Source organism: Anser brachyrhynchus (genome assembly GCF_964034855.1).
Source record: "Anser brachyrhynchus genome assembly, chromosome: 1".
Taxonomy (NCBI): Eukaryota; Metazoa; Chordata; class Aves; order Anseriformes; family Anatidae; genus Anser; species Anser brachyrhynchus.
Window position 1 is genome coordinate 182,797,253 of NC_137694.1, and position 17,154 is coordinate 182,814,406.

Consider the following 17,154-nt stretch of genomic DNA (forward strand, 5'->3'; position numbering starts at 1 on the left):
AAGAGCTGAAAGCTTCTGAAAAGAGATCTTACTCTAGTAACATGAAACAATTCAAGGTAGTATTTCTGAAGTGCATGACCAAAACTGAGCTAAACTGGTATTGAACCCCATAGACCCAAGTTTGAAAATGTAAACATCCATCAAATCTCATGAAATTTGCAGCTATGTTTGAGTAAAACTTGTCATCTTTCAATGAATTTGTAAATTTGTTTTAACAGGAGGAGGAATTCATATGATTCCTGCCTTTTCCTCACTATTTTGGGCACAAAAAAAGGGAGCCTGAATGTGTAAAGGCAGAGCAAAAGGCAAAATTAAACAAAAGAGGAAGATTCAGTATTTCTAAAATGAGTAGCAATGAAGTTTCCTGTTTTCTTTGTAAAGAAGCAGCAACAAGCCCAATTATACTTTAGCAGACTAACAGAGTAAATTTTTTTTGGCCAAAATCTTGAATAGCTGTATAGAGAGAGATCTACCTCTGATTCACATCAGGAGGGAGACACCTACTGTATTTAGGCACATGCAAGTGAGACTGAAGATGTGCCCAGAAAGGAAATCATAAAATGCACCTGCTCTTCTTTATTTTCTTTTGTTTATAATTTTAGCTGGGTTCTTCATAGTTACAAACTTTTTATCTCAGAAAGGTAGGTTTCTAAGGAGAATGCAGAAGTCTAAAATGGTAATGGGCTTCTGCTTTGGTTTTTGTCAACTTTTTGCGGTTTTTCAGCTGAATGTGCTTTTCTATCAATTCTGCTTTGCTTGGTCTAAAAACAAAACAACAACAAAACTACAAGAAAAAACACCGAACACAAAAAGGCAACTAGGATAAACAGCTTTCTGCAGATTAAACTATACGTACCGTTTCATGCTGTGCATCTGGTGCACTTTCTTATTACTTCTAATAATGTTTTATAATTAGTGAATGTGCAAACATGCTTGGATCATAAAAAGAAGGAAATTGCACAGTATTTCCCTCGTGTTGAAAACTTTGCCAAGCAGTTATGTTTAACATACAAACACTGAGTTCTAGGCTTCCTCTGAAACTTTATGTAATGGTTTGATTTATGTTGAAGTTAATGTGGTTTGTTGGAATAATTTAAGCTGTAGAAATAGTATTTTAATTATACTAAGCAGTCCAGGAAATAAAATATGTACAGGTACTGTTTTACCCATTTTTATTCTCTCCTAGGTTCTTTGGAGAAGTATGTTTAAAAATATCTGTACTTGTACTTTTCTGTGGGGATGAAGGCAGCAAACAATGTGAAATGGAAAATGTATTTAACAACCAGAAAAAAAAAAGTGTTTTTCCCATTAAAACTTTTTTTTTGCACATACCAGATTTCTGTAACGTATTCCTGTGTAATGGTTGTGAACACTCTTTTATTTTTAAGGTTATTCTTGTGCAAGTTAATCCAGGGGAAGCATTTACAATAAGAAGAGAAGATGGACAGTTTCAGTGCATTACAGGTAAAATGGATAATTTTTTTTTAATATTTCCTGATTCTGCATCAGGATAAATAAAAGGTAATTTCTGGTGTTGAAGGTAAAAGACTGAGAGAAAATAATTTTAAATACAAAAGCTGTTTAAAGACCTAAAAGATTATGTGCCTAGGCATCATTGGATTTACATTTCGGTACCATAAGGAACGTACTTTTTTTCTGTATTAGTTAAAATTAAATTCCCTTGTTGGGGTGGGCAGAGAGGGCAGGAACACGACATTTAATCTGCAGACCAAACAGGCAAGTACTATTGTAGCAACCTTTGACTAAGCTTATTTATTTCATAGACCTCAAATCAAAAGTTACAGTTGTTAATTTGGTTTCAGTTTGTATTTTCAATTGTTGCTATCATATGGACATTGTTTTGCCCAGCAGTAACTGTCTGTTATCCCACTGCTAGTTTTCTAGGACACCTAGGGATCTCTAGGGATATCACTTCGTGTCCTTCCTGAGTTCTAGCAAGATCCAGCTGCAAAATACAAACACTTCATCTAAGCATAGTGTCCCCATACGCAATGGTCAGTTTGGATGCTGTTTTCTGTTCTGAATGAAAATAGCTACAAGTCGAGCCCATCTGCAGCTGCAAGAAAAGAGGACTCAGATATTGCTCTTGTTTAGAATACCATTTTACTGTGTTATAAAAGAGTATCCACAGATTCAGATAGTGGATTGTTGTTTTTTTGTTTTTTCTTTTTGCTTGTTATCTGCTGGGCCAATGAATCCTACCTTTTTTTTCCTGAACGTTGGCTCACCTCCAGCAGATACTGTCCTGGGAAGTTGAAGTTCCAGCTCCTTTTCCCCATCTTTTCAGTCTGAGACAAAAGGTCTATTTCCAGTGTCATAGGCACGTCCTTGGGCTACAAGTGAACTGATTAAAAGGAGGCCTTGAACTGTAATTAGGTTTACATTGACAATTCTTAAAGTTTATATGTTCATTAGTGCCATTTTTCTGAACTCTGTGCCAGTTGCACATTCTTGTTGCTTCATTTCAGCCACAAGTCAGTCAGTATTGCAGCTCACAGTTCTATACTTCGTTATTTGAAATGTATCTGTAATAGTTGCTTTGCAATATCTATGAGGAACATAGTAATTTTGTCCTGCAATTTAAGGTGTTTTTTTCTAAAAAAAAAAAAAAAAAAAAAGATAAAAATTGTATTTAACTTCTATTGCACACAATATTGAGGAGTGGCATACCTTGCATTTTTGTGCGTTTAATTTTGATTTATCAGATGGGCTTAGTGAGGAGAAAAATTGATTTGACGTTTTTCCTTGCATGGTAATTTCGAAAGTAGAAAGTGTGTGTGATGAACTGCAAAAAAACTGCTATCATATCTTTGCAAATAGAGTTATAACCTTTCATGATACTGCTTTTATCTTTGCCTGGTCCCTCTTGCTTTCTAAATAGGCAGCTTGCTATTGTGATTTTATTCAACTGTTGATTTATTTGCGCTTTAAATATGAGAGTGAGTATGTGTTAGACAACTCTTCCTGGTACTCATTAAGAGTAAACTCGGATATGGTTTTTACAACTTTACTGGAAAGTCCTGCAACTTTTGCAAACCACTTGTTATATGGGCATTCTCCTTGTCCTTCTCCATTCCGGTACATGAAAACATGCCTTATAGTTGGTAATAAAACAGAGATCATAACTTAGAGGCTTTTTGTGTTTGTACGTTCCCTAATCTTAGAACAGCATCAGTTAGACATGTTCACATGAATATAGCTTTTCTGGTCTGTTCTTGCCACTCTGAGATGTCCCTGTGTTATGAGGGCTATGTCAATAGATCTTTCTTACATTTATAACGTGTTGGGTCTCCAGCTTAAAGAAGAAACTCCTTTAGAAAGTGATGCTGTACTTTTTCATGGTATGTATTGCACTAACGAGGAATGCCTACTTTCCCAACAGCTTCTGTGCACAGATTTCTATAAAGTGAATGATTTCATGTAGTGCACACTGTAGAGAGTAATTTGGTATTGATGGTCCTTCTTGCTCTGACACAACTTCTCAAACATAGTTTGCCCTTGACTTTGCAGAAAAAAAAATGGATTCCCAGTCTGCAAAATGGGTTACAGCTACAAGAGACTATTGTGCTGACTCTAAAGCAGGAAACCTCACATCAGTTCCCTGTTCTTATTTTCTTCGCTGTATGCACTAAATTATTAGGTCAAATCAAAGTTAAAGTTGCAGAAATACATAATGAGTACAATTTGGGGAAGCATTATAAACATGCAGAAATGCTTATTTAAGAAAAAGGCATGGAGAAACTGAGTGGAAAAGCTATTAGTAGCAAGTTGATTTAGTCATCAGAATGTGAAATAATACTGTTTTCCAGTTTGTTTCCCTGTCAGGCTTTGCCCATCTTTATTCTCTTGTCTGACTGTATTGACTTCAGTCTCAACAAGCAGCACGTTTTCTGCTCTCTGTGATGTACTATGTAAAAGGACATTGGAATACATACATTAAAAATGTGTATCTGCATATTACTCTGCAAAGACAGCACACTGCTCACGGAAATACTGTGATTATGTATAACAAGTACATTGCATATTGATGTAATTAATGTTGTTGTCTTGTATCACGCTCAGAATCCACCTGAAGAAAAGCATTATTAGTACAAGCATAAGGCTTTTTCCATGAAATGCACTTAATATTTTGTTAGAAGTATTCCCTTATCCCCTTCAAAGTGATACTTGTAAAGCTACATGAATAATTTCCAACACTTCTTTATTTGTGGTAGAATGGTAAGTGACCACCAAACAAATCTCTCTTAGTTTCTGATGTTTGCTTTCTAGAATGAACTGGTTTGGGAGCTTCATTTACTTAGTATTTTGTAGGATGTTCAATATCCTACAGATAGCAAGGACTTCAGATTAATGTTGAACATCAACTTTTGTGTTTTTAAGGAATGGAAAATTTTCAAGTACTACTTTTCAAAGTCTGTATTCTAAACTATATTTAGCAAAGTGTTGCCATACAAATATGTGGTTAGGTTCTCTGTAGAGTAAAATCTTAATGAAAGTACCTAAGGAAAGGAAGAAAAAATGTGAGATTACAAAGGATACTAAGACTTTGGCATGTTATGCATTGAGCAAAAATTGAAATGGTAACAGTTTCAGGTTCTGTGAAGGCAATTTGCATCATCATATGCTTAAACTGAGATTATGTAAGTATAGTACAAAAACAAAAGAAAGGAGGTTGAGAGGTTTTGAGCTGCTTGTGGATGGATCCTCAGCAGAAATACAGATCCACAGATGCAGTAATGTGGGTGACTTGGTAAGTCATGGTTCCTTCAGTGATTCTAGATCTCTGTCCCTTGTGCTTTATTGCTGGTCATTTCATGTTGAGATTGCAGTATCTGCTGAAGCCAGTGTGGATTCTTTATAAATCTAACCATTTTATATACTACTTGCACCATATCTCTGTCTGTTGGAAAAATTGAGGTGCTCCATCCATCAGTCTTTGTGCTGTTCTTGTCATAGTTCTTTTATTTCTAAAGAGTACTAGCCTTACTTTGGATGCTCTGTACATAGGGTAAAAGTACTCAGCCTGAAAACAGCAAGAGTCATTGTCTTTCCAGGAGAAAGGAGAGGTGTGAATAAGTGTGAATAAAGTGAGTATTTTAGAGCTGTCCTTGAATCAATGAAGTAATGAAAAGTACCAATTAATAGAGGAGCACACCATGCTTTTTCTGAAAGCTAAGCTTCTGAAGAAAATAGTACATTTATACTCAGGTCTCTGTACTGACTTGCTGGCTGTTTGCAGGTATAACTCACATAGGTGATCTATAAAGCCTTGAATGTTTTGGAACTGTAGGTGAGAAGTGGCATCTTAGCTTGTGCCTCTTCCATGGCAGTTAAGATGGGATGAAAAGGACATTTTATTTCCTAGTTTAAAATCTGTAGGTTTGACAAAAGAGCAGTGGTTGCTGAGGGACCTTTCCTCCTTGGTTAATCTCTTTCCTTTACTTTGACAGAGTTTTGATGACTGTGTATTTTTTCTTGATGTACTGTATGCATATTTTTATAAAATAACAATCAATCTTATTTTGTATTTCTGTAGTTGACAGCTTAGGTCTTAGTTGCTTTTCCGTTGTGTGTATTTTGACTTAATTACAACTTTAAATGAGCATTTCTCTGTACCAAGGGCCAACTTTTGATTTTATAAAATGTTGTTTGACTGCCTAGTGGTTTGTCTGATAGCAATGACTTCTGCCCACTCTTTTAACACAACTTCAATTTAAACCATTTGTCAGGCTTGCTTTCTAAAGACAGTGTGATTTTCTTGCTAGACAGACAGGAAGGTATCTGCCTGTGTATCCATATGTTAGACCAAAGTGCTTATTTTCAGAAGAGCTCTTTTAGATCTGTGAAACTGTTCACACATACTGGAAATATTCAGACTTCTGTGGAAACTTTCCTTAAGCAAAATTTTGTCTTCTGTTAAAGTGAAATAATCAGCTACATTGCAGTGATTCAGAAAGCCAGGTTTGAAGTAAATGAATGGGCTGTCTTTGTAGAAGTGAATTACTGCAGATCATTCATTCATGAATTCTTCCTATTGCAGAACAAGTGAATGAAGATGACTCATCTTGAGCACATTTTATAACAGTCCCAAGTTGCAGCTAGGGGCTATTAAATGTTACTTGACATAATGAGAGACCATGTTATATATGTCTCTGCAAAGGAAAATTGGCATTTTCATAATAAAATAAGAAAATGTATGTAAATTAGTGTGAGTCATAAATACTTCATGTTTTGAAATGAAGTATCAGTTTTAAGGTTGGTCTCTGGGATAGAAGTTAAGCAATCTTAACATCTTTTTTTTTTCCCCTTTAAAGAATAAAATGCTTGTTAAAAGTGTTTAGAACTAAGTCAAGAGGGAAAGAGGAAAATCATATCAATTCTAAGATTACAGTAGTGAAGCACAAACTATTTCATTCTAAAATTTATTTTCAGCTTTGGAAGAGCATACCTGCCCATTATCCAGAATGCTACATGAATAAAGTTGTTACCTGCTGCCAGGTCTCATATGTGGTTTTGGTTGTTTTCAGATAGCATTAAAGCAACCAAGGTGAACATTTTAAAATAAATGCAACTCCTGCCTAAGTACATTTGAACAATGACAACAAAAAAATAGACTTTTTTTTGTTCTAAGTAACACCTGGTGCTTAGCTGTTGAGTTTTATGTAATTTATTATTTGAGGTAGTTAAACACCGATGTTGATCTGGTCATAAATTCTGTACAAGTTGTCACAAATCCCTCAGAAGGGACTTTCCTAGTTGCTAGTGGTGCTAGTGGTCATTGGAAGTTGCTGCTTTCACGAGAAGACCAGAGCTTATTACCAAACCCTAAACCCACTGTGTGGGTCGGAGGAAGTACGTGCTGTCATTCTCTGGTGATCTGAGAATGCACGAGGTTACCTGGCACTGCAGTAGTGCCAGGTAACCCCATGTTGTCTTTAAGGGTGATATCACCTCTAGATATATTGTATCTTGTTTGTTAAATTGCTCAATGTCAGCTTTAGCAGTGGACGAAGTTGAGGAATGAGACAATATTTATTTAAATCCATAGATCGTAGAATCATAGAATATCCCGAGTTGGAAGGGACCCATAAGGATCATCAAGTCCAACTCCTGGCACCGCACAGGTCTGCCCAAAAGTTTAGACCATGTAACTATCCAATCGCTTCTTAAATTCAGACAGGCTTGGTGCAGTGACTACTTCACTGGGGAGCCTGTTCCAGAGTGCGACCACCCTCTCGGTGAAGAACCTCTTCCTGATGTCCAGCCTAAACTTCCCCTGCCTCAGCTTAACACTGTTTCCACGGGTCCTATCACTGGTGATAATGGAGAATAGGTCCCCTTCTTCTCCACTCCCCCTCGCAAGGAAGTTGTAGACTGTGATGAGGTCCCCCCTCAGCCTCCTTTTCTTCAGGCTGAACAGGGCAAGTGACCTCAGCCACTCCTCATATGTCTTCCCCTCTAGGCCCTTCACCATCTTCGTCACCCTCCCCTGCACACTCTCCAACAGTTTAATGTCCTTTTTGTACTGCGGTGCCCAGAACTGCACACAGTACTCGAGGTGAGGCCGCACCAGCGCAGAGTAGAGCGGGACAATCACCTCCCTTGACCTACTAGCGATGCCGTGCTTGATGCACCCCAGGACACGGTTGGCCCTCCTGGCCGCCAGGGCACACTGCTGGCTCATATTCAACTTGCTGTCAACCACAACCCCCAGATCCCTCTCTGCGGGGCTGCTCCCCAGCGTCTCGTCACCCAGTCTGTACGTATAGCCAGGGTTGCCCCGTCCCAGGTGCAGGACCCGGCACTTACTTTTGTTAAACTTCATGTGGTTGGTGATCGCCCAGCTCTCCAATCTGTCCAGATCTCTCTGCAAGGCCTTTCCACCCTCATCTGAGTCCACAACTCCTCCAAGTTTAGTGTCGTCGGCAAATTTGCTCAAAACACCTTCTAGTCCTACATCCAAATCGTTTATAAAAACATTGAAGAGGACTGGCCCTAAAATGGAGCCTTGAGGGACCCCACTAGTGACTATCCGCCAGCCAGATGTGGCCCCATTTACCACAACCCTTTGAGCCCTGCCTGTCAGCCAATTGCTCGCCCATCGTATGATGTTTTTGTTTAGCTGTATGCTGGACATTTTGTCCAATAGGATCCTATGGGAAACCGTGTCAAAAGCTTTGCTGAAGTCCAAAAAGATCACATCAGCTGGTTTCCCTTGATCAACTAGATGGGTGATCTTACCATAAAAAGAAATCAAATTTGTTAGTCAGGACCTACCCCTCATGAACCCATGTTGGCTGGGACCAATGACTGCATTGTCCCCCAGGTGCACTTCAGTAACTTCAAGGATCATCCTGTCCATAATTTTACCAGGCACTGACATGAGACTGACAGGCCTGTAATTGCTAGGGTCTTCTTTCTTACCCTTCTTGAAAATTGGCACAACATTTGCCAGCTTCCAGGCCAATGGGACCTCTCCAGATTCCCAAGATTGTTGAAAAATAATTGAGAGAGGTCCTGCGATGACATCAGCCAGCTCTTTAAGCACCCTGGGATGAATCCCATCCGGACCTATGGACTTGTATGGATCCAGGTGGAGCAGCAAATCCCGCACACATGCAGGGTTGGTTGGGAGTTTGTCATTCCCACCATCTTGGTCCTCCAGCTCAGGGCACCCTGGGTCCCGAAGGCCATCATCAGCGTTGAAGACAGAGGCGAAGAAGGCGTTAAACGTCTCTGCTTTGCCTATGTCATTGTCTGTGAGGAGACCTTCCCCATCAAGTAGCGGACCTATGTTTTCTTTGGTTCTCCTTTTTCTGTTCACATATCTAAAAAAAACCTTTTTTATTGTCTCCCACAGACATGGCCAGCTTCAACTCTAGTTGGGCTTTGGCCACACGAATTTTCTCCCTACAAACACAAACAGCATCCCTGTATTCCTCCCTCGTCACCTGACCCTCCTTCCAGCAGCTGTACACTTTCTTTTTTTGCCTAAGCTCCAGTAGAAGATCCCTGGTCAGCCAGGCCGGCCTTCTGCCCCGCTTGCCTGACTTCCAATATTTTGGAATCGCCTGATCTTGTGCTTTTAGGAGGCCGTGCTTAAAGATTGACCAGCACTGATGGATGCCAGTGCCTTCAAAAGCATTTTCCCAGGGGACCTTGCTGACTAGTTCCCTGAGCAGCCTGAAGTCTGCTTTCCCCATATCCAGGGCTGAAGTTTTGGTGACAGTTTTCCTTCTGTCACCATAAATTCTAAACTCAACCACTTCGTGGTCACTATGACTGAGACGGCCGCCAATTGCCACATCTCCCACAAGACCCATTCTGTTCTCCAGCAACAGGTCAAGGAGGGCACCTTTCCTAGTTGGCTCTCTTAGCACCTGCACCAAGAAGTTATCATCTAGGTGCTTTATGAATCTCCTGGACTTGCTCATGTCAGCCGTGTGGTGATCCCAGTTGACGTCTGGCAAGTTGAAATCCCCTATAAGGACAAGGGGAGTTGATCTCGAGACGTCTCGTAGTTCTGCAAAGAATAATTCATCGGTGTTGTCATCCTGGCCAGGTGGTCTGTAATAGACTCCCACAACGACATCCCCTTTATTTGTTCATCCCTTAATCCTTACCCAGGGGCTCTCAACTTTGCCATCACCAACTTGAAGTTCCACACAGTCCAGCCCATGCTTCACATACATCGCGTAGATTCACATATGCTTCACATACATTCACATAGATCTGTATTAATGGAGCAAATTAGCAAAAAATATTAAGAATTCTCTTCTTGAGCATCTCTAGTGTTTTAGATAACTTGCGAGCCTGGGTGAACCCATACAAGTTAACCCATATGAGTGTTTTTTGGTTTTTAGTGCTCAGTGTTTCTGCTCCCATTAAGAATGGTTACTGGAGCCACCCAAGGAATCTGATACCTCCTTTCTGTAGCCCAAGAGGGAAGTAATTTTTCACCAGTTTCCATTTACCTAGTCCTCCTTTCTTGGTACTGGGATATTATGTGATGACACAGGTAACTATATTTGCTGTGCTTTTCCTCTTCAAAGATGTTTTACTGCTTTTCTACATTGTAGCCTTCTGAAGGCTACAGATGTAAGGTTGTATACATCAATTCATTTCAACAAAACAAAAACCCCTAAATGATAAATCATCTCAAGTTGATTTCTATCCATTGCTTCCATGTGAGTGCTGTGTAGAAGACTAAACGTAATACGCAAGGCTGAAACTGGATATGGATACTTAGATCACATGCTCTTGTATATGTTAATTTCTGTCGCAGATATATAGAGGGCTTTATAAAAGCACTGAAAAAAGCTAAAACAAGTCGACTGAAAGTATGAGGTCACAGCAAGCTGCAATGACTTAAAGCCATCTAACTCTTGGCTGAGGACTTTCAAAGCTGAGTCTAGGAGTTGCTTAAATTGAAAACATCTTTGGAAATGGCCTTAAATATGAAGCCGTTTCTAAAATTTATATAGGTAATTGCATTTTCAGGTGCCTACAGTCAAACTAAAAATAACATTGGTGCCAGTCAGTCATGCACAAGTATGACTGCAGAGGAGACTTGATGCTCTTCTGTGTTAAAAGAAGATGCTAAGAAAAGAAAATGACCATGAAACATGGATATAGTTCCTTGACTTGGACACAATATGACATAATAATTGTAAGTAGGGAACTGGCTTTTCTATAACTTAGAGTGATAATCAGAGTGCATGAATGCCCTTGCAAATTTTGAGGAACAGATGCACTCTTCTGCCTTGTACAGGTAGATTAGCATGGAGGTTGGATGGAGATATGGGAAATCCCCTTCTGATAAAGTAAAGAAATGAAGATTAATTCAAGTCCTTGCTCTAGCATATGTCAAATGCTCAGGTACTGGCTTTGGCATGTAGGAGAAATCTGCTTCTTAGTTTGAATATCATTGGCAGGGAAAATTTGCCCTGAAACCGTGCTGTTGTAGCTTTTCTCTTACTAGTACTATGATGAATTAAAACTAGCTTAGGTGTCTACTTGATTCCATAGTCCTCTTTAGCAATAGGGCAAAATGGAGAGGGGACCATCTCTCAAAATTCAGTTTAACACAACAAAACTGGCAAAGAAGCGTAAAACAAGGTCAGAATAAGCCATAGCAATTCAGAAGTCTGTTATTTCGATCAGCTCTAAGAGCGGCCCCAAGAACTAACCTCGAAACAGTGCACGTTCCCCCTTCTCTGGGAACTGCCTGACCTTCCCCTTCACTAAGGCTGATAAGCGAGCGGGACTTGGTGGCCCCAGTCTCCCCCAGCTCTTAAAGAGGCAGTCGGGGACCCTCCAAGAAGCTGTTGCTGGAAAAGCTCGCTTGACCGTGCTGCGAAAAGCTAGAGCAGCTAGCATTACTGTTGTGCCCGTTTCATTAGGTTTATAAATACGAGATTTCTAAAGTGTGCCATTCCCTGAATAAACTAAACTTGGCAAAAGTTTGATCAAAAGCAAATCAGACTTGTTTTTGTCACCATCTGCAGTAGGAAATGAAAAACCAGGTTAAAATGGGAAAACATTAATTCGGATGTTTAATCATGTTTGTTGCAAAGTGTTTTAGGGAAAACTTAATTTTTCTATCATTGATTTCCATTTGAAATGTTGTTCAAATATATCTAATATCTTTGTAGGGATAAAACAAGTTTATAATGCCTTCTAATGCTTTGTTTTTTCAATGGTTTGTTACTTTCTCATTCTTCTGTTAGGCATTATTCTATATCGTCTTTCACACATTTTGAAATGTGAATGAGTTTGTGATTTACTATATTCATCATAAAGTGTTCAGTCTGTTTGTCCTTTTCATGTTCCATTTTCCTATATATTCCGATCTGTTAAACTTTCCTTGTATCTTCTCCAATTTCCTCCGTTATCCCTCCTTTCAATAAACTAGACCCAGCCTGACTATAGGAAGGTTCTGGAGACATTTGTTGGAAATATCAGTGCTTCAGCTGCTTTCTTAAGACATCTAATTTTAGGTGTCTAAATGTGTTTCTATATGTGGCCTTGGATCTAAGCTCCCATTATAAGTAGTGAAGGTTTAGTCACTAGCTACAGTGCAGTCAGTGCTTTTCAGCTGACATCAGTTTGAACTGAATAGCTCTCCAGGCTCCGCTGTCTGCACTAAGTAGATCTCCACTTGCTATAATAGGAGTGTAAGGTCCTAACTTGCGTGCAGACACACGGTCCAGATACTTAAATGACATGTCTCCATTCTGGAGCTAAAGCCTGACTGTTAGAAACTGAAAAAAGACAGGCTACTTCCTGAAAGCATCTCATTTGAGTGCATTGTTTCAAAGTTGTACCCACAATGAATGTCTTTGCCCTGAACTTTTTGCCTTTAAGCTGTTCGAGCTCATCCATTTCCATGAGCATCTAACATCTCACATCTTAAATGGAGGTACATCTTGGGATGGAGTTGAGGCCTTTGGTTGCAACTGGAGAATGCACCTGAAAGTCGGTTCCCATGACTGCAGTCAGCAATGTGTTGCCCACAAGCTTGTAAATCATTAACTCATGCTTCTGAGATTTAGCTGCTAGTGTGGGCAGTCTGAGTCTGGAACCACTTGGATGAGTCCTGTGCAAAGGATGTTAAGCTTGATGGGTCTGTGTCTGAGAAGATTAAGTCCCCTGGCACTGTAATCAGGTCATCAGATTTCTTCTCTGACTGTTTACTGATGGGAAAGAAGTAGCCTTGTACTTCTTGCTTCATGAAACAAAAGGAGGGGTAAATTGATACAGGATCTCTTGTTAGTTTCTAACATAAGAAGAAAGTTGATTAGCTGTTTGAACTAAATCAGGGATACAGGCAAAGAATTTTGAAAAAAAAACCAACACAGCATTTTACTTATTAGGATCTTAATTGACAATGCTATTTAGAGTAACTTATGCTCATAACATTGAATCTTAATTGGATGAAATCTGGTTGAATAAAATCATAAAATTTCATGAAAATAGCTAATTTTTTTGCTTTATCACAGCATGTCAGAATAGTTGTGGCTGGAGAGGGACTTCTGTAAGTCACCTGCCCCAAGTCCTGCTCCAGCAGTGCCCCCCAGCACAGGGTGCCCAGGACCCCGTCCAGGCGCCTTGTGCCGCTCTCCCAGGAGGAGACCCCACAGCCTCTCTGGGCAGCCTGGGCCAGTGCTCAGCCGCCCGCCCAGCACACAAGTGCTGCCTGGTGCTCAGAGGGAGCCTCCTGCCTGCCCCTTGGTGCCCACTGCCCCTGGCCTGGCGCTGGGCACCCCTGAAAAGAGCCTGGCTGCGGCCTCTTTGCCCCCTGCCTGCGGGGATTCACAGCCCTGGGTGAGATCCCCCTGAGCCTCCTCTTCTCCAGGCTGAGCAGTCCCAGCTCTCCCGGCCTCTGCTCGCAGGAGAGGTGCTCCAGGCCCTTCCTCACCTGAGTGGCTCTTTGCAGGGCTCTCTCCAACATGTCCATGTCTCTCTTGTACTGGGGGCCCAGAGTGGACCCAGCACTCCAGGTGTGGCCTCACTGGTGCTGAGCAGAGTGGAAGGATCACCTCTCGATCTGCTGGTGATGCTTTGCCTAATGTAACCCAGAATACCATCAGCCTCCTTGGCAGCAAGGACTCGTTGCTGGCTCACGCCGACCTTGGTGTCCACCAGGACCCCCAGGTCCCTTGCTCCAGAGCTGCTTCCCAGCTGGGTGCCCCCAGCCTGTCCTGGTGCCTGGGGTCGCTCCTCCCCAGGTGCAGGGCTCTGCACTTCCCTGTGTTGGCCTTCAGGAGGTTCCTGTCAGCCCATTCCTCCAGCCTGTTGATGTCCCTCGCAATGGCAGCGCAGCCTTCTGGTGAATCAGCCACTGCCCCCATATAGAAAAACGTTACTCCATTTCCTTATCTGATTAATTCTTTAAAAACAATTTGTGCTTTATAGAAACTAAGAAGCAGTGTATTTAAACTGTCTTTTTCTGGGTTCCGTAAAAATGAAAAGGCTACAACTTTGTGCCTAAGCACTGCGTTTGTTAGATCTTCTTTAACCATATGTACAGTAGGAATACAGCCTGGTGTCTCATCTGTTTGAAACGCTACAAATTGTTAGATGAGACCCCAGGGTGTTTCTTTATAGTTCCACCCTTTGAGATCCAAGCTGTTTTGCTACATCCTTGAAGTACAGCTGCAGCTGTGAAAGCGTTCAGGCTTCTATCAAAGGCCTCAAGTTAACTAAGAAATAACTTCCAATTGAGTTTGATTTACTGTTGTTCTATTTGTACTCCAAAGAGTAGTCTCGGTCGCCTTATCTCCTGGTCAGGCACACGGTAGCTGTGAAGGGTGGCAGGACACGAAGGAAAGCAGCATCTCCAGGCCTGGGGAGCTGCTCTCCCAGCTGGTATTTTTCCAGACCTCCTCAAGGCCGAGCAGGCTTCTGCTGATGCCTTTCTCTTTCTCCTCTGATGCTAAAAGTTGTTCTGTAGAGAGAGTACCTGCAGAAGGAGACCTGGAGGTTGGTTTCCATTTACTTCCCTTTATTTTCACCTGTGCAACTGCTTTATCTGCTTGGGTCCACATACTGTTTTGTTGCCAGAATGTAATACCCATCTGAATGTTGCAACTTCGAATCCAGGGATTTTTTTAATTATTATTCTGTTCATAGTTTTGCTTTTTTTTCCCTAATGGATGAATCAGCAGCACATGGCCCGAAAGATGCGGCTGTGCATGCGTTATTAATAGTTAGATGATGATAGTTGCGGTCTTTTTTGACTGTTGAGACGACTGAGGTTTTGTCAGCTTGCGTGGCTTACATGATCATGACACGTTTGAACTTCATTGAAATCCTGGTGATACAACTTCCCTTTGCTTTCTTCCTTTTGTAGACATTCGTGCAGCAATCTGTTTTACATCTGAAGTAGTTTATTATCCAAATGAGGGGAAGGAAGATAGGGAGGAAGGTAACAAGGCCATCACAAGCACATAGGCTAGCTGTGCACAAATATAAATAGCTACTGTGTAACGTGAATTAAAGACCAATTACAAGTGTGTCTATTCAGCCACTTAAAGCCATTAAGAAACAGTGTAATTACGTGGGTCTTCAAATAAAGTTTGAAAGACCAGATTCACTGCTAGTAAATACAGCTATTCAAAGTGCTGTTGTTCTTTTTTTTTTTTTTTTCCCCCCAAAGAAAAGGCTTTTGTCACGCTGCAACTTGAAAAAATGCAGTTTTCTGGAGCAGGTGCTCTAGGACATCATCTAAACAGCCTCAGATTTTTTTCAAGTGACTGTGCAGCACCCAGTAACTTACAGAAGTTTCTCAAGTTAATGGTGCTCAAGGTACTGGAGCGACCGATTACACCCTCTTTTCTTTTTGATGAATCAACTATTCTGTGAGTGTATGGTTTACTTTCTGTGCCTGTTCTCAATTTGTTTTTTCCAGTAGCTTTTCTCCGTCCGTTTCACTCTTGCTTTCCCTTTGGTGCTGGACATATGGCCCATCTTCATACTGTGTATATTATATTTCCCTTGGATAATCTTGACTGTTTTATTCATAGGTGGGATGGATGTACCTTCTGAAGCAGCTGAGGAAAGAACTTTCTTACAGCCCAATATTTTGTTGAGAAAAGATGGCTTATTACATATATTACACTCTTCAGTGATACAAAACCCCATTTTCAAATTTCCTATGGGCTTTGTAAAACTGTTAGTTATTACATTGTTATATCTCAGTTGCAATGACTTATGAAAGTTGTATTTTGTCTGTTCCCCACCCTCTTTAAAAAAGAAAAAAAGTAGGTCCTACCTAAGCAGAACAGCCTGTGCTTCTTAACAAGGATTTTATTACTATGTTTCCTCCAGATCTTTCAGGTCAAGGAAGTACTGCTAGATGTAAATATTTCAGAAGTACCTAAATGGAGAGTATTCAGGTATAGCAGCTTTTCTGCCTTCAGGAGGATTCTGTCTGCTTGTGCCTCCAAAATAGGGAAATAGAGGCTGGGGGAAGAGAGCTGGAATAAGATCTATGAATGCCAAACCTATAGGGTGTATTATTACTTCATAGATGATTCATAGGAGGATTTAATATGTAGTTGTAGTTTCAATAAAATACAAGTAAGTTACTGGGAATAAGATAGCGAAGGTTGTCATCATGACCATTTCATAACAATGCATCGCAACAATTGTAGAAAAATCGTATGAAATACAGGCAGGTCACTTGAAGTAGAAGGACTGTGCTTAATAAAAACCACAACAGGACCGTGGGCTGAGAGAAAGTCCCAAACTAGGGAAAGAACTGTTAGGTCAAGGAGCTGTACCTTATTGATACTGCGTTCCTTTCTTCTTGGAATCAGAATTAAAGTTGGAGACAACAACAGAGGGAAGGAGAAAGAGATGGGTCTACAGAGAATCGTCAGCCTTTTGCTTTTTCTCTGTTTTCTCAGAAGTGCTAAATGCTGTCTTTCAAGGGACTGTCTTAAAGTGAAGTGCTCTGCTGTGTTACATCCTCAGCCATTTTGACAGAGCTGGGCTTTTTGGTTTTTGCAGTGAAGAGACGTCTCAGTAAAACTCCTAAGTAACAGGTGGATTTAGAAAATAACAAACATACTTCAGTTGGCATTTATTCTCACTTTTTCTTAAACTTTCCATTTATTGTTTCCTGTTTGGTGATCAAGCACAGAACTGTTTTGTTGGATAAAAGAAGTTTAATCTTATCGATCACTTAAGCTCAGTTAAAACTGAAAAGTCATCTAACTCATCAGCTGTTAACAAACGCTGAACAAAGATGCAGAAGACTGCCTAGTGTGAGCTTAACTTCCACTCCCATATTTGTACTGCAAATAGATACAGATACAACAGTACTTGCAAGCACTGAGGTTTTGAGATTGATTGATGGTTTGATTGTTTTTTACTATGGACTGCTAGCCCATGTGCGTTAGAACAGTGCCTTTCTACACAAGCTGTAAATCTGACATTATATATATGTAGCCTTTTCAATAGCATGTTTGTTAAAGGTGTGTTTTTATGTTTGCTGCACCTTTCCAATTCTTAATAAAAATATTGCATAAAAAAGGAAGAAAAAGTACCTTGGAAATACCCCATCTTTTCTCTTAGTTATAGCTATATACACTCCTAAGTGTTCTTGTGTTCCTTTCAAGCAGAATA

General features: G+C 40.4%; 1 protein-coding gene across 3 annotated transcripts in view; it reads left to right on the forward strand.

Moving 5' to 3' along the window:
- The window catches only part of FNDC3A (fibronectin type III domain containing 3A), a 118,954-nt gene that overhangs the window by 38,581 nt on the left and 63,219 nt on the right, over positions 1-17,154 (forward strand). For 2 of the 3 annotated variants that reach the window (XM_080594706.1, XM_080594707.1), the window contains exon 3: positions 1,389-1,464. The exons of the other annotated variant lie outside the window; for it this stretch is intronic. In XM_080594706.1, coding sequence (XP_080450832.1) covers positions 1,389-1,464 — 76 coding nt within the window. The remainder of the gene's footprint in view (positions 1-1,388; positions 1,465-17,154) is intronic. 3 annotated transcript variants of the gene reach the window in all.